Source organism: Colius striatus, chromosome 1 (genome assembly GCF_028858725.1).
Source record: "Colius striatus isolate bColStr4 chromosome 1, bColStr4.1.hap1, whole genome shotgun sequence".
Lineage (NCBI taxonomy): Eukaryota > Metazoa > Chordata > Aves > Coliiformes > Coliidae > Colius > Colius striatus.
The window spans coordinates 93,424,181-93,440,543 of NC_084759.1; the positions used below are offsets into that span (position 1 = coordinate 93,424,181).

Below are 16,363 nucleotides of genomic sequence, written 5' to 3' on the forward strand. Positions count from 1 at the left end.
TCCTGTCTCAAATTCTCATTTTGTTGTGCTGCTGTATGTGATTTATTGCTTCCTCAATAGTTTTCTATTTAAAAATATATAGATATATACTTTTTATTCATTTCATGTTGCTTCTTTATGTCTTTGTGCTACATTTAGTTTTCTTTATTCCATCTCTCTCATTCATCTTCCTTTAACTATTTGGTTTATTTTGAAGTGTTTGCTTTCAAACTGTAATGTCATTAAAGGCCTAGATCATGCTCCTATTGATACTCTGATTCCTAATAATTTTTAAAAATCACAGAACCACAGAATGTTAAGGGCTGGAAGAGGCCTTGAAAAATCATCTAGTCCAAACCCCTGCCAAAGCAGGACCACCTAGAGTAGGTCACACAGGAACTTGTTCAGATGGGTTTTGAATGTGAGAAGACTCCACAACCCACCTGGGCAGCCTGTGGCAGTGCTCACTCACCCTCACAGTGAAGAAATTCTTCCTTGTATTTCTTTAGAACTTCCTATGTTCCGGCTTGTACTTATTGTCCTATCATTGGACAACACTGAGAACAGCCTGGCTCCATCCTCCTGACACCTGCCCTTTATGTATTTGTAAACATATAATGAGGTCACCCCTCAGTCTCCTCTTCTCCAAGCTAAAGAGCCCCAGCTCATATAAAATGATTTAATATACTTGAAAGTCAAAGGAGCAGATAAAAGATGTTGTAACACTGCTACACACCTCATCATCTATCTATACACTACACAGATACACACATACATATAGATCTGCTTCTGGGAAATCTCAGAGCAGGCAAGAAAAAACAAAGGACAGAGGGGCTTGGTGGTGGATTCAAGAATCAAGCAAGATAAATGTAGACTTTACAGAAACATTCTGAGGTCATTGTCTATCCAAGAGGAGGGAGGTAAAAGTCTTAAGGAAGCACTCAATTCCCAAGGCCTCAGAGGACAGGAAAGATGCTCAGTTTCTGCCTGGTATTTACTTGGAGGAGTAACCATTGTCTATCTGATCTGCAGCATGTCTCAAAATGTTTTTAAAATACACTGATTCTGGTTGATATAAATCTGAGAACATGTTATTAGGAGTATTATAAATATTGTGTACACTCAAATACTGTAATAACACGGACCCTAGAAAAATACAGCAGTAATATACAGTTCATGATGATCTTGTGATGACAAAGAGCATGAGATTAATTTTTCTCCATGCCTAATGCAGTGACAGAAAAAAGCAGTGGAATGGAAAGTTGCTGGAAAGTCTATCTGAAAGGAACCCACACTGACAAAATAGTAGGTGTCCATGGTCCCCAGAGAGATGAATCTGCAGGATGAACATCAACTCTGTAGAGTTGTCTCCAGTCATTTGCACAATTTGCCTGCAACCTAGACACACAAAAGCAAGAAGTGCTACTATAGAGAAAACATCCGGACATTTTCCCTTCCTTCACAATGACATAGACCCCTGCTTTAACTCCTCACTTGCATTTTTATCTCTGTGCCTTCCCTACCCTTGTGTGAGTCTTCAGTTGTTTTCAGTTTAAGAGAACATACTTTACACTCACATAATTCTTTTGTACAATTGGTCTTAATCCTAATCCCTCTCCTTGTCCAGGAAATGCTTCAAAACCGCAAGGTTACATCTTTCTCCTTTTAGATTCTCTTTCTGTTCATATTTATCTCAAACTCTTAGCTCAATAAGGTAATTTTAAGAGGTGAGATGCACAGTGGCTCTTATTCCTTTTCTTTCACCTCTATTTTGAAACCACACGAAAGAAGTGATACCCCTGAGGTGGTATGACAGTATCTCTTTGAATCCCTACGGCCAGGCAAGGTTAGAATCCCACATCTCTCAAATCTTGGCTGAATGCTATTTTAGAGGATGAAACAGCTCAGTTCTATCAGATCTTTTCTCCTGTGTCTCCACTTGTAAGTACAAACACTAATATTATATTTTATCAGCAAACCATAGTATGCATCCTGACTCTTGACAGGATCAACTCCTTACTACAGTCAAAGGATTGGGATGGATTTAACTTAAGAGAAAAACGTGGCCATACGTTTGAGGTATCAAAGTGACAAAGTAGATGTTTTCACGATTATCAGCACTTTCTTTTTGCACATATACTTCTATGTGGGTTTCTTTTTTCCCTTTCCATGTACTGAAGTCAATTGGAGAGGTTGACTAGAATGCTGATGTGGAGAGATGGGAAAAGGAGGAGAGGGGAGGTGGGGAGGAAGAAAGGGAGGGAGGAGGAAAAAAAGAAGGAAAAAAAGAGGAAAGAAGCAAAAAGAAGGGAAGATAATTAAAAAGTAGTGGAAAGGGGAAAAACAAGAGACTTCAAAGACAAGGAAAAAAAAAATCAAAGCATTGTGCATCTCAGAAAAGTGTTGAAAAGCTGAGGAAAACGGCAAAAAAGGCTGGAAGAAATGGGGAGCAAGATGGAAATGCAGGAAGGAAGAGATGAAAGAAGTCGAGCAGGGAAAATAAGCCAAAGCCATGAAAAGCACGGGAGAGCAGGAAGAAGCAGGTAAACAATGGGGAAAAGACAACATATAAGAATTAGCAGCATGAAGTCAAAGCAGTAGAAAGGAGGAAGGGAAAGAGGAAGCGGAAGGAGGAGGAAGAGGGTGATGGAGAAGAAGGGGAACAGGAGAAAAACAGGGAAGAGGAAAAGAAGGGAGTGTGTGTAAAAGGCCTGAAAAGCAGTGATAAGAAACCAAAGGGGAGTCGGGGGAAAAAAGCAAGGGAAGGCAAAATAATGGTAGGAAAAGGAGGTAGGGGGGAAGACCTGAAAAAAAGCCGCCAAAATCATTGAAGATACTGTAAAGCATATGGGGAGAAAAGGCAGAGCAAGTAAGGAAAAACAGAGGAGTGAGATGAGAGAGAAAACCCCCACAAGACACTAAAAAGAGGGAGAGGGAGGGGGGTGTAACAAGAGGGGGGGAAAAACCCCAAAACAAAACCAAAAAAACCACCTGAAAAGTAGCAAAAAAGGAGTGCAAGGGAAAGTAAAGGGAAAGGAAGAAAAAGAAGTCAAAGGCAGCCAAAAGCAGATAAAAGCAGTAAAAAACAGGGAAGGTGCAAGCTGGAAAGGGAAGTAAAAAAAAAGGAGGGAAAAGAAAAAAAAGATCTAAAAAACAGCCAAAAGGTCAAGGTGGGGGAGCAGTGTATGTCACAGAATAAAAGAAGGCTGTTTTCTCCACAGCCCAAAAAGCAATGGAAAGAAGTCAAAGCAGTAAAAAATAATGAAAAGAAAGGAAATGATCAGACAAGTCGTTGCAAAAAGTCAAAGCAGTAAACAGCAGGGAAGAGGAAGGCAAAATCCTGGGGGTGGCAGGGTGGGAAACAGAAGACCTGAAAAGCAGTCACAAGAAAAGCACTAAAAAGCTGTGACAAAAAAACCTGACAAGCAGCAAAACCATGCCAAAGCAGTGACAAGCAGAAAAAGAAGGGAAGAGACCTGAAAAGGCTGTAAGTACTCAAAAGCAGGGAGGAGATGGCAATAAGAGCATAAAAAGGAAGAAAAATATGAGGATGGACAAGCAAGGAGAAGACAAGGAAGGAAAAGCAGAGGGAAAAAGTCAAGGTAATGAAAAGCAGGGAAAGTTTCTGAAAAGCAAGGAGATGAGGTCAGGGGGTGAGTGGGTGAGAGGGGGCAGAACCAAACAAGGAAAAAGCCATGAAAAGAGTATCAAAACAGTGAAAGGAAATGAAATGGGGCAGGAGGGGCAAAGATTAAAATCCCTGAAAAACAGGAAAAAAGGGGAAAGGAAGGGTAAAGGTAAGAAGGGAGAACTGAGGAAGAGAGAAATCAATTCCAAGCAAGGAAGAGACTTTAAAAGCAGGAAACAGGCCAAAGACCACAAAAGTAGTGAAAACAAGTCAAAAGAGGGAAAAGATGGGAGAGGATGTCAAAGCAGGAATAAGAAGGTAAAACAAGTTCTTTACTGTGAAAGTGGTGAGGTTGCCCAGAGAGACTGTGGATCCCTGGAGGTGTTGCAGGCAAGACTTTGAGCAATCTGGTCTAGTGGAAGGTGCACTGCCCATGGCAGAGGGCTGGAACTAGATGATATTTATGGTCCCTTCTAACCCGAATCATTCTGTGATTCTATGATGCTACGAAAACAAGAGAAGGTGGAAAAAGAAATGAGACCTGTGAAAATAAGTCAGAATAGTGAAATGAAAACAATGTAAGAGGGATGGGATGCATGTCCAGAAACATACAAGAAGAGAGAACTCCAAGCAGTCAAAAGCAGGGGACAGAGAAGAGGAGGGAAAATGAAGTGACCAAAAAAGAATGGAGAGATGGAATAAAAATGGGAAAGAAATCAAAGCAGGGAAAAGCAGGGAGGGGAAGAAGAATACATTCAAACAGCACTTGGAACAAAGAGGAGAAGAAAGAGGGAAGAAACTCAAAAATCACTGAAGTGAGGAAAGAAAGTAAAGGGAAAAAACCTGAAAAGCATTGAAAAGAAAAGCTGTGAAAGTCTGTGAAGAGAAAGCAAATGGGGGAAAGCAATGGAAAGCAACAGTGGAAAAAGTAGTACAAAAGATAGGCAGGAAAATTAGGAAAGATAGGAAGTTAAAAAGTCAACATAGTGAAGAGCAATGAAAAGAAGGGGTGGGGGGTAGAAACAACCTGGAAAAGAAAAATGGAAAACAACAGAAGTCAAAGCAATGAGGAAAAAGTCAAAACAGAAAAAATAATAAAAAGCACCAAAAAAAGGAAAAAGGAGGGATCTGAAAGACCTGAGAGGAAGTCAAAAGAACAACAAGCAGGGAGAGGAAGGGAAAAAATAGGGGAGTGGGACAAAACACATGAAAAGTATTGAAAAGAACAAGGTGGGGGGAACAAGGCAAATGGGAAAGCACTGCAGGAAGAACAGGCAGGAAAAAAAAAAGCAGGGAAGGCAAGCATGGACAAGACTGGAAAAGCTGTGAAGAGACAGAGAACAGGTGGGAAAAGGAAAGAAATACAGTGAAAAAGACTGGAAAGGCAACAGAGGAAAGCAGTGGGAACAGTAGGGGAAGGACAGAGAGAAAATGCAGGAAAACAATGTGGGGGAGCAGTGGAAATGCCGAAAGGTGGGAAAAGGGAGAGAAAAGCAAAGAGTGAAAAGAGTAGAGAAGTGGGGAGAAGGGTTGGAGTGGAAAGAAGGGGAGTGAGCATTGAGAAAGGACAGAAACTTTAACGGGGAGAAAAGGCCATGCAATGTCATTGTTTCTGAAGAGGGAAATGAACTCCAGTTTCTACCAAAAAAAAATGAAAAGGGTATTTAAGTTATTTTAGCCAAAGTTACTATGTTCAACTTCTGCTTCAGACAAAAATCTCTCATTGTCTCCATGAAAAAACTCTGAGTATGACATTTCTGACTTTCAAAGCTCTGGCTCCCTCTATTACTGAATCTGTCTTCCCAGGACACTGAGGTGATGTACTTTCATACTTGTTACTATATCAAAGTGACCTCTATGGACACAGCACTGCAATCGTAATGTTTACAGAGCAAGCGTCCCTTGACAGAGAATGTTATTACCTCAGTGTACTGAAGTTACCAGACTGATGCATACACAGAGAAGTGTACAACAATGAAGCAAGTTATTCCAGTACAGAATAAACTTACATACAGGTTTTCCGTGGAAGAAGTAATAACTTAGCTAAGTGTACAAAAAAAAGTGGTAATTCACACACACACAAGGCAAACGTTTTGTAAGGACAGGAGACCAATTCAGATGAAAACAAAAATGCATGAGTGTTCTGGCCCATGGCAGCAAAGAGGTGAAATCCCACTGGCACCAAAGTGTGCAAGTCCTGCACTGGGAAGGAAGGCAAGTGAGATGGAAGCTTTGAAAACTAAATTCCCTCTGGACTCAAGGTCTTAAAACGGAGTTCCCTTCACGTGGAAATCAGGCGTTTCTCAGAACATGCTTCACTCAGGATTAGTCTTTCTTCCTGCTTTAGGTCTTCTTCATCATTATCTTTGTAGACTCAAAGTTATTAACTCAGTCTACCAAGGGTTGACATTTTATTTTGGGAAGAAGTCTCAGAGTCCTGAATGAGCTACAGGTTGGCAGCAAAATATAAAGGAAAAGAGACACTTTGGAATGCTGCAGCAAGTGGTACAGAAAAGACCTCCTCTGCCACTGGGGAGGGAAGAGAGATGCTGAGGACGCCTGAGTGGAGTGGGATTCTGCTTGATATATTTGTTTCTTTAGAACAAACTCTCTACAGTTTTTATTTTTTCATGTATCATTTCCCAATTACTAACCAACTAACTATCTTTGGACAGGCAACATCTGTCTATTTCCTTTCCTCCCACTTCTCATAGGGAAACCTAGAAGAGGTGGATTTGGTTATTAATTTCTATTGTCTTATCTGTGCTACTCTCCTTTTTATTACTCAAGACCATACAGAATACCTGTTGAGATCTGAAGTTTCAAGAAGTTGTTAAAATCCATGGGATTCTGCAGGATACATAAGATAGTGCTCAGCAGGACTCCTCTCTGTGTTGAGCACACAAAAGTGGATTTGAAAAGCAACGTTTTTAACACTTTCCTTATCTTGTAGTTATTTAGAGACTACTGCATGGATTACCTTGAAAATTAAGTCAAAATTCTTTACAGATACACTGCAGAAAGCGATCACAGAAGAAAGATGGAGTTCTTTTTGAAAAACCACAAGAAAGCTACCAAGCCAGATCTTCAAAATTGTAAACTACTGCTGTATCAAACCACTGTCTTAAGCAGTGAGAAGTGTCTGAGATCATGCAGAAAAACTAACGGTAAAGTGTAGTGCAAAGACATTAAGACCACAAGCCTGTCCTGCTGTCAAATACACCCATTTTCCACATCCTTCTTACAAAGAAAGGCTTTGAATTCAAGTGTTGGCAAGTGTACAAATCATAATCAGCAATGCATACATGATTTTTTTAAAAAAAATATGCAATTCTTTACTCTTTGTTTCTAGAAGGAATAAAACTGCTCATCTGTTGCTCCACTAGCAAAAAAATGTCTTCCCAGAAAGTTTTCATGATAGACTGTATGAGGAGGCTGTCACAATAAAGAATCCAACTGGCTAATGGATTCAAGAGAACACTGGGTACATTACAAAAGCATTCATGCTGGAGACCAACACGTTTCCAGGAGACGCTGCAACGCTGCTTTATGGAACACGACAACTACATGAGACTTATCTGTTTACATGCCAAACAATGATGGAAGCAAAATGTCAAAGCTTTTTTGTACTTTGTTAACTGAACAGTTTCAAACTAAATTTGACATGTAAGGTGTAGTGTTCTGGAAAATGTAATGCCCTTATAACCAAAACATATGTCAAGATATCGTGACCATTGTATTGCAGGATGCTGGAGCTTGCGGCAGGGGGAAGCAGAAATTCCTGTTGAAGCTGTTCTCGGAGAGCTGGATCGCACAACTTACCAGAGATGAGAAACGTCTCTTGTGAAGATGTACAGGAAAGGGAAGTAAAAGAATATTCCAGTGTACTGCACAAGAAATTTAATTAAATTGCCTTGTTTTCCTAAAGCCACATTAGACTGCCATCCAAAACACATGATCTATGAGTGGGTTTCTCAGTACTGGCTCTGTCAAACTTCAGACCAACCTGCTTTAGCCCAGTACGCCTCTGCTCTTCAGGATTATTAGAATTTGGTTTAGAAAGCTAAATCTGGTCCATACAATTCTCCATAAAGGATTTATGACATTTTTACATTTATGGCAGTCCTGTCTTACCAGTGAGATTATTACTAGCTTTGACTTTCAAAAAAGAAATAGCTGATGCCTTTCATTCCTGGGGCTCTATTCCTTACATGTTAGTCTTCTATTTGAGGATTAGTAGCTTTTCACTGGGACATTGTTTTATCATTATTTACCTGGGATGCTTTTCTCTGTCATTCAATGAGGAAAAAATTGCATGTGAAACACAGGAAGTCCTGCCTTAGGAACAGGGACTTAAGTTGGATCCCCAGTAACACATCTTTCAGGACACACAGACCCTGTGCCCTTTTCTACTCCACCACAATAATTTTTTTTAAGGATGTTTTTGGTCTATCTCACTTCCATTCTCATGCAATTGAACACTCATACAAGATCTAATAGAAAACCACTGACTTGATCTTGGCTTTGGGGGTATTTTTACCCCTAGCATTCTCAAACTCCATTTCTAACATCTACTGGTTTTTGCCTCTGAAGGTCTTACTAGGTTCTCCTTTCAGCCCCTTTTAACCTATGCATTTCAGTTCTAGTTAGTAAATAACCGTAAATCTCTTCAGCTTCCTATATGGTGACAATTCATTCCACCCATTACTGCTGCTTCTGACAGTCTGATCTCTCCAGCATACATTCACTCAGTCTAATGCCAGAAATCAAATCCTCCTTCTTCATTTTGGCCTTTTTAAAACTGCAATAAAATCATCTGAACTTTTGTTTCTGCTCTCTCACAAACTTAAAAAGTGACGGTCGTGTCACTTAAACAGTCTGGATTTAAAACATCTTTGAAGTACAACACACACATTCTAGGTATCTCTCACGTTAATTACTGGAATCTAACCTTCTGTGAAAAACGTGTTCTCCACTCAAAGTAGAACTGTTAAGCCTCACTCAACATGGCCACGAAGTTTTTAATTTAGCTTCCCTCACAAGCCTTCTGAGGACCAAGACCTATTTCTTGTGCTCATTTCCCATTCCACTTCTCTCTCCTCTCTATGCCATTATTCATATTGGTTTGAATCCCTCCCACACAGAACAACCTTTCAGTTCCAACTCTTACTCTCTTCTAAATCTCCTGCTCTTGCTTTCCCACTAGGACCTATTAACACTGCTTAAAGTGAATTAAGTTTTCTCTCTGCCATTCAGTAGAGGAGCCTGAAGTTTAAAATTTTAACCACTACCTTGTATGTCACATTCTTACAGCCTTCAGGTCCTCAAGGATAGGCACAGTGGTCTGCTTGTGACTGAACTCTGTGATGCTCTATAACATCGCTCATAAAACATAATAAATGACAGAAACTACAAATCCTCTCAGGTCTAGGAAGATCATATATATATTTGATAGGGCTAGTAGGGAGAACCGTTGAAATAAAAACAAGGCATCTTAATCAATTAGGAAAAAATAGTTCAACTATCATTTTGAGGTGGAGAAATAAAAAAACATTTGCAAACTTTTCACCATGAGGCTGCTTCTGTAGAACCCCATAAAACCAGGGATACGTAACAGAAAACTACTACCTGGCAAGGTGTCTTTCTCTGCTTGTCAGATGTAAGATAATTGTGTGCAATTCTAATATCCATCCTTCTAAGTAGAATAAATCACTTGTCAAACCCATGCTATATACAAACTATCCTCATGGGATCAACAGTCAGTTACTTGTGTAATTTTGACTAGTAGAAAGATACTTTCATACCGTTCAGAGGTTCTGTACAATGATCTTATTGAAACATATTTGTTCTACAAATCAACATCAGATATTCACCACACTGTGTCAGAAGGGTAGAGTTTTAGATCACCTCCTCATTAGAAAAGGAAGTTTTTGACGGGTTTCAACAAGAATTATCTTTAAAGGTACTTAAGATTTTTTTCAGTTATCAAGAATAAAATAGAAGCACATCCATGGTTTAATGAAGGTAACGATGGTAGAGTGATAAAACAATGAAGACGAGTCGCATCTACAGCTGAATCCAACCCCTCTGTAAACCAGTCCCATTCAGACATCATTATACTTACACAGGATGGAAGACTACATCCTGGAAGAGCAGCAGTTCTGAAAAGGACTTAGGAATCATGATGGATAATCCACTAAATTTACAATCTTTTAATGCAAATAACTGAGACTGAGAGGTTTAAAAATGCAGTCCTTGGAGGTATAAACAAACAAGTGAAGATATAAACTGAAAGGTTCAAGAATGTACCTGCACATACTACACGCACACAGCAATACTGCAATCACTATCAGATGCTGTATGCAGTTCTTAAGTCCACGTTTGAGAACGGATTTTAAAACATCTGAAGTTTCAGAGGAGCCATAAAAGCATTACAGTTAGAGATTTAGGAACTCCATCTATATAGGTTATTAAAGTTAACATACTTTTATGTGAATAAAGTGAAATAGTTTAAAACTAGAATCGTTATTCATTATTCTAAATAGGCAGCTATCTATCTGATGGCCAGCAGCTGCAACTAAACAGTCCTAAAATTGTAGGAGGACCAAGTATGGAAAATTAACTAGCTGAATCACTCGACAGACACAGAAAAATCCTCACACTTGAAGAATCTATATGAAAATCAGCTATCTTTTGAAAAAGTATGTTCTACTGTACCCAAAAGATATGGACATCATGATGTAGAAATACCTAGGCTGAATTCTAGGGATAATGGCATGCCAGTCAGATTATTTCATTACCATGGTCACTTCTGTCCTTAAAATCAGCTAGTCTGTATGTAATAGGTAGAAAGCTGCAGTGCATATAAGAACATTCAAACTAACAGATGATAACATAAAGAACTCAAACTACAAGTACAGTCCATCAGAATCAAGCAGAGCTGTGTTCATACATCAATGATTTGTATACCTTGCTGTTTCAATTAAAAACTCAAAATTATCTGTTATGCCTCCAACTTTTACTTTCATATTTTTAAGTCTGTTTCAATGTATCTGATATTTACATATTATAGTATAATTATACCTACCATACCATGGCTTGGAGTAGGTTAATTGCATAGGAAGATTTACTATGTTTACATTTTTTCTTAAATTACTCTTTTTTTCTTTTTTTTTTTTAAAAAGCACAGTAAAGAGTCTGAGGACAAATTATTCAACTGTTTATCATACATAAGACTGCATGACTATAATACAAAGGGCTTGTCTTTTCATTTAACGTTACAATATACACAGCAAGTCCGGACTAGATCTTACAATCTGAACACAGGTATTTAACCTTTTCCATGCTGTTTATGTTTACAATGCACAGAAGTCCTGTAACCAAACTGTGTAGTAAAGCACACAAAACTGGACTGTAACATAACACAGTATGCAGAAGCACTGGATTTTATGATTTCTTCTTTATGTAGGTATTTTTAACTGCTTTATCTTTTGGTGCTTGCTAAGGTGTGGCTACCTGTGCACACAAAAATTACCCAGATTTTGTATTACCCTTATATTCCTAGACAGCAGTAAGTACTGGATTCCTTTTCATATTGCTCAACTCAGCATTCTGTTTCTAAGGTGGCAGCCTTCCAAACCCTGTAAACTTCTCTCAATGATCGAGTTTTAAAATAAAACCAAAAAGAAAACATTAAAAACACCCCCAAAACCCACTTTCCTCCACAGGGTTAATATGTCAATACAAAATAAATCTGGATCGATTGATTTAAAATAAAAAATTAAAATTTAAATCAGTCATGATTTACAAAAAAATGGTAATCCCAAGTTTTCATTCCCATTTACATGGTAGTCAGCTGCTGCGTTGCCACTGTTAAGTATACAAAATTCCACCTTTTAGGCTGACAAAAATTACTTAGCGGCATGGAATTGTCCAGTATGAACTCTGAATTTTCTGCTAAATTAACTTTTAAAAGGGCTTACTGGCAGAGGTAGATCACTGCTTCTGTAATATATAATGGGCAAACAATGTTAAATCTGGGATGGGCAACCAGTTTCTTTCAAACGTTTGTCACGGAGCTTTCACTTTTCATACTAACACACCTCTGAATGGGCCCGTAAATTTTGCAACTGCCAAGCTGACTGTGTTATATTAAGGCAGCGTTACCCAAAAATTAGGCACCTGTTAAATACAGCCTGCTAACCTCAGGTCTCACGTGAGTGTTTTGCTTTACTCAGACTATTATTTTGGACCTGTTCATGCAACCAAGGTCTTGCCTTCAAGTTTACAATTATGTTAATAAGGAATACAAGAATCAACTGCTGGTTTCATAGCTTCTGGATCTAGTGTCCCTTTTACCTTCAGAAGCCTGAACACACTTATAATGTAACAGATGTTATAGTCTCGAAGTAGATGTCAATCTATTATGTTCAGTACACAGATTGCTGTAAATGTATTGGCTATGAATTCAACAACAGTTCCAGTTTTGTTTAAGCAATAGTACAGCCATAATTTTCAACTGACATTTAAAAATGGTCTAGTTACACCTTGTGTCAAAGTGCAGAACTGCTACATTATTGGTTACAGACATCTATGTGCTATAAAAACAGCTTTGGTACAATAAATTATCAAAAAAGAAAATAAATTTTTGTAAAATTCACAGCATAATTGTGAGGCAAAAAAGCAGTCACATAAAATTCTGCATTTTTAAAAATGTTCAGGATGAACAGAAGACGTCTTTGTGCAGAAGTAATGGTGGAGAAACCACGTGCCGAGAAAAAGCAAAAGAAAAAAGTAAAAAGCAGGAAGGGACACAGTTGTAGCTATTTCCATCAAACGCAAACCACTACTCCTGTGACCTTCAACCAATAAGGAAGTCAACTTTATGACACACGCAAAGTGACCTTGCAATACCTTACAATAAGTGGGTCACAAAAGTCTATTTTAAAAGAAAGGCCTCTTGAATTACCCATTCTCTGTGTTTTCAGCATTAAGGACTGTCTGCAAAAGCATGTCCAAAAGTGATTGCATCTGAAATGGTAGGCTCTTCTAACTTAAGAGTCCAAATCCATAAGGCCAAAGGTTATCCCAAAGACCACCACTTAGACCTCCCCAGGACTGGCCAGGACCGACCCGTTGATTGCTTCTCAGTGCACCTCAGTTATGAAACCAGTCATATTTCAATACTAACTGACTGTGGTCTCCAAAATATGAGACCCACAGAATCCCATTACAATTGCTGCTTTGATCCTCAGTAGATTCAGAAAAGGAGAGTTCTGATCACCGCCACTTAGCATGCTTAATGTGCCTTACAAACTCCATTACAACCGTCCCTTTTTACAGCTGAAGAATATATATTTGTGTAATCTGAAGGTCCCTCTTTCTTACAGTACTGCATTTCTGTGCCCATGTTTGTTTGGGGAACTAAAAAAAATATATATATATTACTCACTCCCCTCCCACCCAAAAAACTTCAAAGGGCCTTTTTATAAACCATGTGCAATGCCTTTAAAAAGAAACTAGTTTGCAACTACAACTAACATTTGAACAATAACCCCTGTTGAATGAGACCGAAAAAAACCACCCTCCCCAAAAAACCAAACTATGACTAGGTTGTGGCAAGCTAAAATGGGGGAAGCGAAAGGTGAACGCCACTAAGCTATCCGTTAAGGTGGGTCCAGACATGGCTCTTAAAAAAAAAACAACCAAAAAAAAACCCCCAAAAAACCAACAAAAAAAACTTCATTGTCCCTTTGCAATCTTTTCAAGTTTAAAAAAATAGTCAGCTTTGCCCTCCTGTAGCGGTTCAGTGAGTTTATCTCCTTCTGATTCAAGCAGCTTTGCACTTTGTTTTTTGGAAAAACACCACTTCTATAAAAACACACAAGAAACAAACTTAGTTTCAGTTTAGTCACGAGCTAGCCACAGGACTTTGCTGAACACAAACTCCTGTCATGGGAGACTCTTCTCTATCAATTCCTTGCCTCATTGCAAGGTGTCCTTCAGTCATGTAATGAGCAGGACCTGTATTAGCAGAAAACTGGTATGTCGGATGTCCAGCTATGCCAGTTTCTTGGCGCGGATTAGAGTAGACTGTTAAATTCATGTCCATAGCTCCATTTTGTCCAAAGTCCAAGGTATTAGCAGCCACTGGGCGGTTCTGATAGGCCTGATTGCCTTGGTTACCAGTAGAGGAGGAAGATGTAGAGGAAGAAGTAGTTGAGGAAGACAGGGATGTCATGGAGTGGTGACTGTGGCCCACCTCCATAGAATCCTGGGTGGAGGAGCTGTTTGTTGGAGAATTGTAGACTCTCGGCCTGGTCCGGCTACCCAAGGCTTGCTGTCCATGATGGTGGTGGTGGTGGTGATGGTGGTGGTGGTGGTGAGAGCTATTTCCATGGTGATGATGTAATGCATTCTGTTGTTGAGGGGTTACATGGAAGGTGGTTTCTTGAACTGGATGGTTTTCAACAGTGACCTGTGTGGGAGCTTCAGTGGCTGTCCAACCAATCGGAGGAGGAAACTGTTGTCGAACCTGTGTTAATAAGCAAATTACAAATCAAAACACTTATTCAAACCTGTACATTTGCAGAGTATGACAGAGATTAAGTTATTCATGTTTATGCTAACTTCTTTTAAAGTTACCCAAACCTTGCAGCTGCAACATTATTCTACAAATGTAGTAAAGAAGTATTTTTAGAACATTTTTTCTAAATATATCTTAATAAGTTCACATTCTGGACTCTTTTTTTCAACAAGTTTAAGATTAACATGTGACCTTACTATTAAAATTACAGAAACAGTTTTACCTAGCAGTAGTAATAAACAATATACTATTTGTACAACACCTAGATCAGTAAGGCCCTGATCTCCAACTTGGGCCTTTGGATACAATAAGCATACTAAGCTGAAATAACATGTAGTTCATTCCTAGAACGGTCTCAACAACATTAGAGGTACTACCCATAAATCTGGAAGAACACATCTTGTTGAAGATTACAAAAATAACAAGATCTAGCTACACACCAATTTTTAGCCCAAACTGAATTGTCTGCTTGGGAGAACTCATATACATTTTGCATTAAAATAAAAATATTACTCAATTATTTGTAGTTAATGAGTTGCTTCTTTCCAAGAAGTAGTATTGAATAAACACTAATCGTAGAACGGTAGGGGTTGCAAGAGACCTTTAGAAACTATCTAGTCCAACTTCCCTGCAGAAGCAGGTTCACCTAGATCAGGTCGCATAGGAACATGTCCAGGTGGGTTTTGAAGACCTCCAGAAAAGGAGACTCCACACCCACCCTGGGCAGCCTGTGCCACTCTCACTCTCACAGCAAAATAGGGTTTTTTTTAATATTTAAATGGAACTTTTTGAGTTCCAGCTTCTTTCCCTTACCCCTTGGCCTGCCACTGGATACAACAGAAATAAAGCAACACCCCAGCCTCCTGACATCCACCATTTAGATACTTGTAAATATTAATCCCCCGCTCAGTCTCCTCTTCTGTAGACTAAACAGCCCCAGTCCCACAGCCTTTCCTCATAAGGAAGACGCTCCAGTCCCCTGATCATCTTGGCGGCCCTGCGCTGCACTCTCTCCAGCACTTCCCTGTCCCTCTTGAGCTGAGGAGCCCAGAACTGGACACAGGACTCCAGATGAGGCCTCACCAGGGCAGAGTAGAGGGAGAGCAGAACCTCCCTTGACCTGCTGGCCACCTTCTTGATGCATTCAATGATGCCATTGGCCTTCTTGGCCACAAGGGCACATTGCTGGCTCATGCTTAGTTTATTTTAAACCAACACTCCCAGGTCTCTCTCTGCAGAGCTGCTCTTCAGCAGGTCATACCCAGCCTGTACTAGTGCATGGGACTGTTCCTACCCAGATGCAGGACTTTGCACTTGCCCTTGTTGAACCCCACGAGGTTCCTCTCTGCCCAACTCTCAAGCCAGTCGAGATCCTGCTGAATGGCAGCACAGTCTTCTGGTGAACCAGCCAGTCCTCCCAGTTTGGTGTCATCAGTGAACTCGCTGAGGGTACACTCTGTCCCCTCATCCAGGTTGTTGATGAAGATGTTGAACAAGACTGGCCCCAGAACCCATCCCTGTGGAACTCCACTGGCCACAGGCCTCCAACTTTATTCTGTGCACTGATCACCACCCTCTGGGCTCTGTCATTCAGCCAGCTCTCCATCCACCTCACCATCCACTCATCCAAGCCACACTGCCTAAGCTTTCTGATGAGAATGTTACCGGAGACAATGTCAAAAGCCTTGATGAAGTCAAGGTAGGTTAACATTCACTGCTCTCCCCTCATCTAGCTAGTTATGCCCTCGAAGGCTATCAAGCTGGTCAAACAGGATTTCCCCTTCATGAATCCATGTTGACTCCTCCTGATAATCATCTTTTCCTTCATCACTTAGGATGAGTTGTTCCATCACCTTTCCAGGGACGGAGGTGAGGCTGACCAGCCTGTAGTTCCCTGGGTCGTCCTTCCTGCCCTTTTTGAAGACTGGTGTGACATTTGCCTTTCTCCAGTCCTCAGGCACCTCACCTGTCCTCCATGAATGTTCAAAAATGATGGAGAGTGGCTTAGCAATCATATCAGCCAGCTCCCTCAGCACTCTAGGATGCAACCCATCAGGACCCATTGATTTATGAGTGTTAAGCTTGACCAACAAGTTTTTAACCTCTTCCTCATTCACCAAGGGCAAGTCCTCTGCTGTCCAGATCATCCTACTATCCTTGCTGGAATGGGC

At 40.0% G+C, this 16,363-nt stretch overlaps 1 protein-coding gene across 1 annotated transcript in view; it reads right to left on the minus strand.

Moving 5' to 3' along the window:
- Positions 1 to 10,805: 10,805 nt before the first annotated feature.
- The window catches only part of DYRK1A (dual specificity tyrosine phosphorylation regulated kinase 1A), an 85,201-nt gene continuing 79,643 nt past the window's right edge, over positions 10,806 to 16,363 (minus strand). The window contains exon 12 of the mRNA XM_062001077.1: positions 10,806 to 14,141. Coding sequence (XP_061857061.1) covers positions 13,518 to 14,141 — 624 coding nt within the window. The 3' untranslated portion in view covers positions 10,806 to 13,517. The remainder of the gene's footprint in view (positions 14,142 to 16,363) is intronic.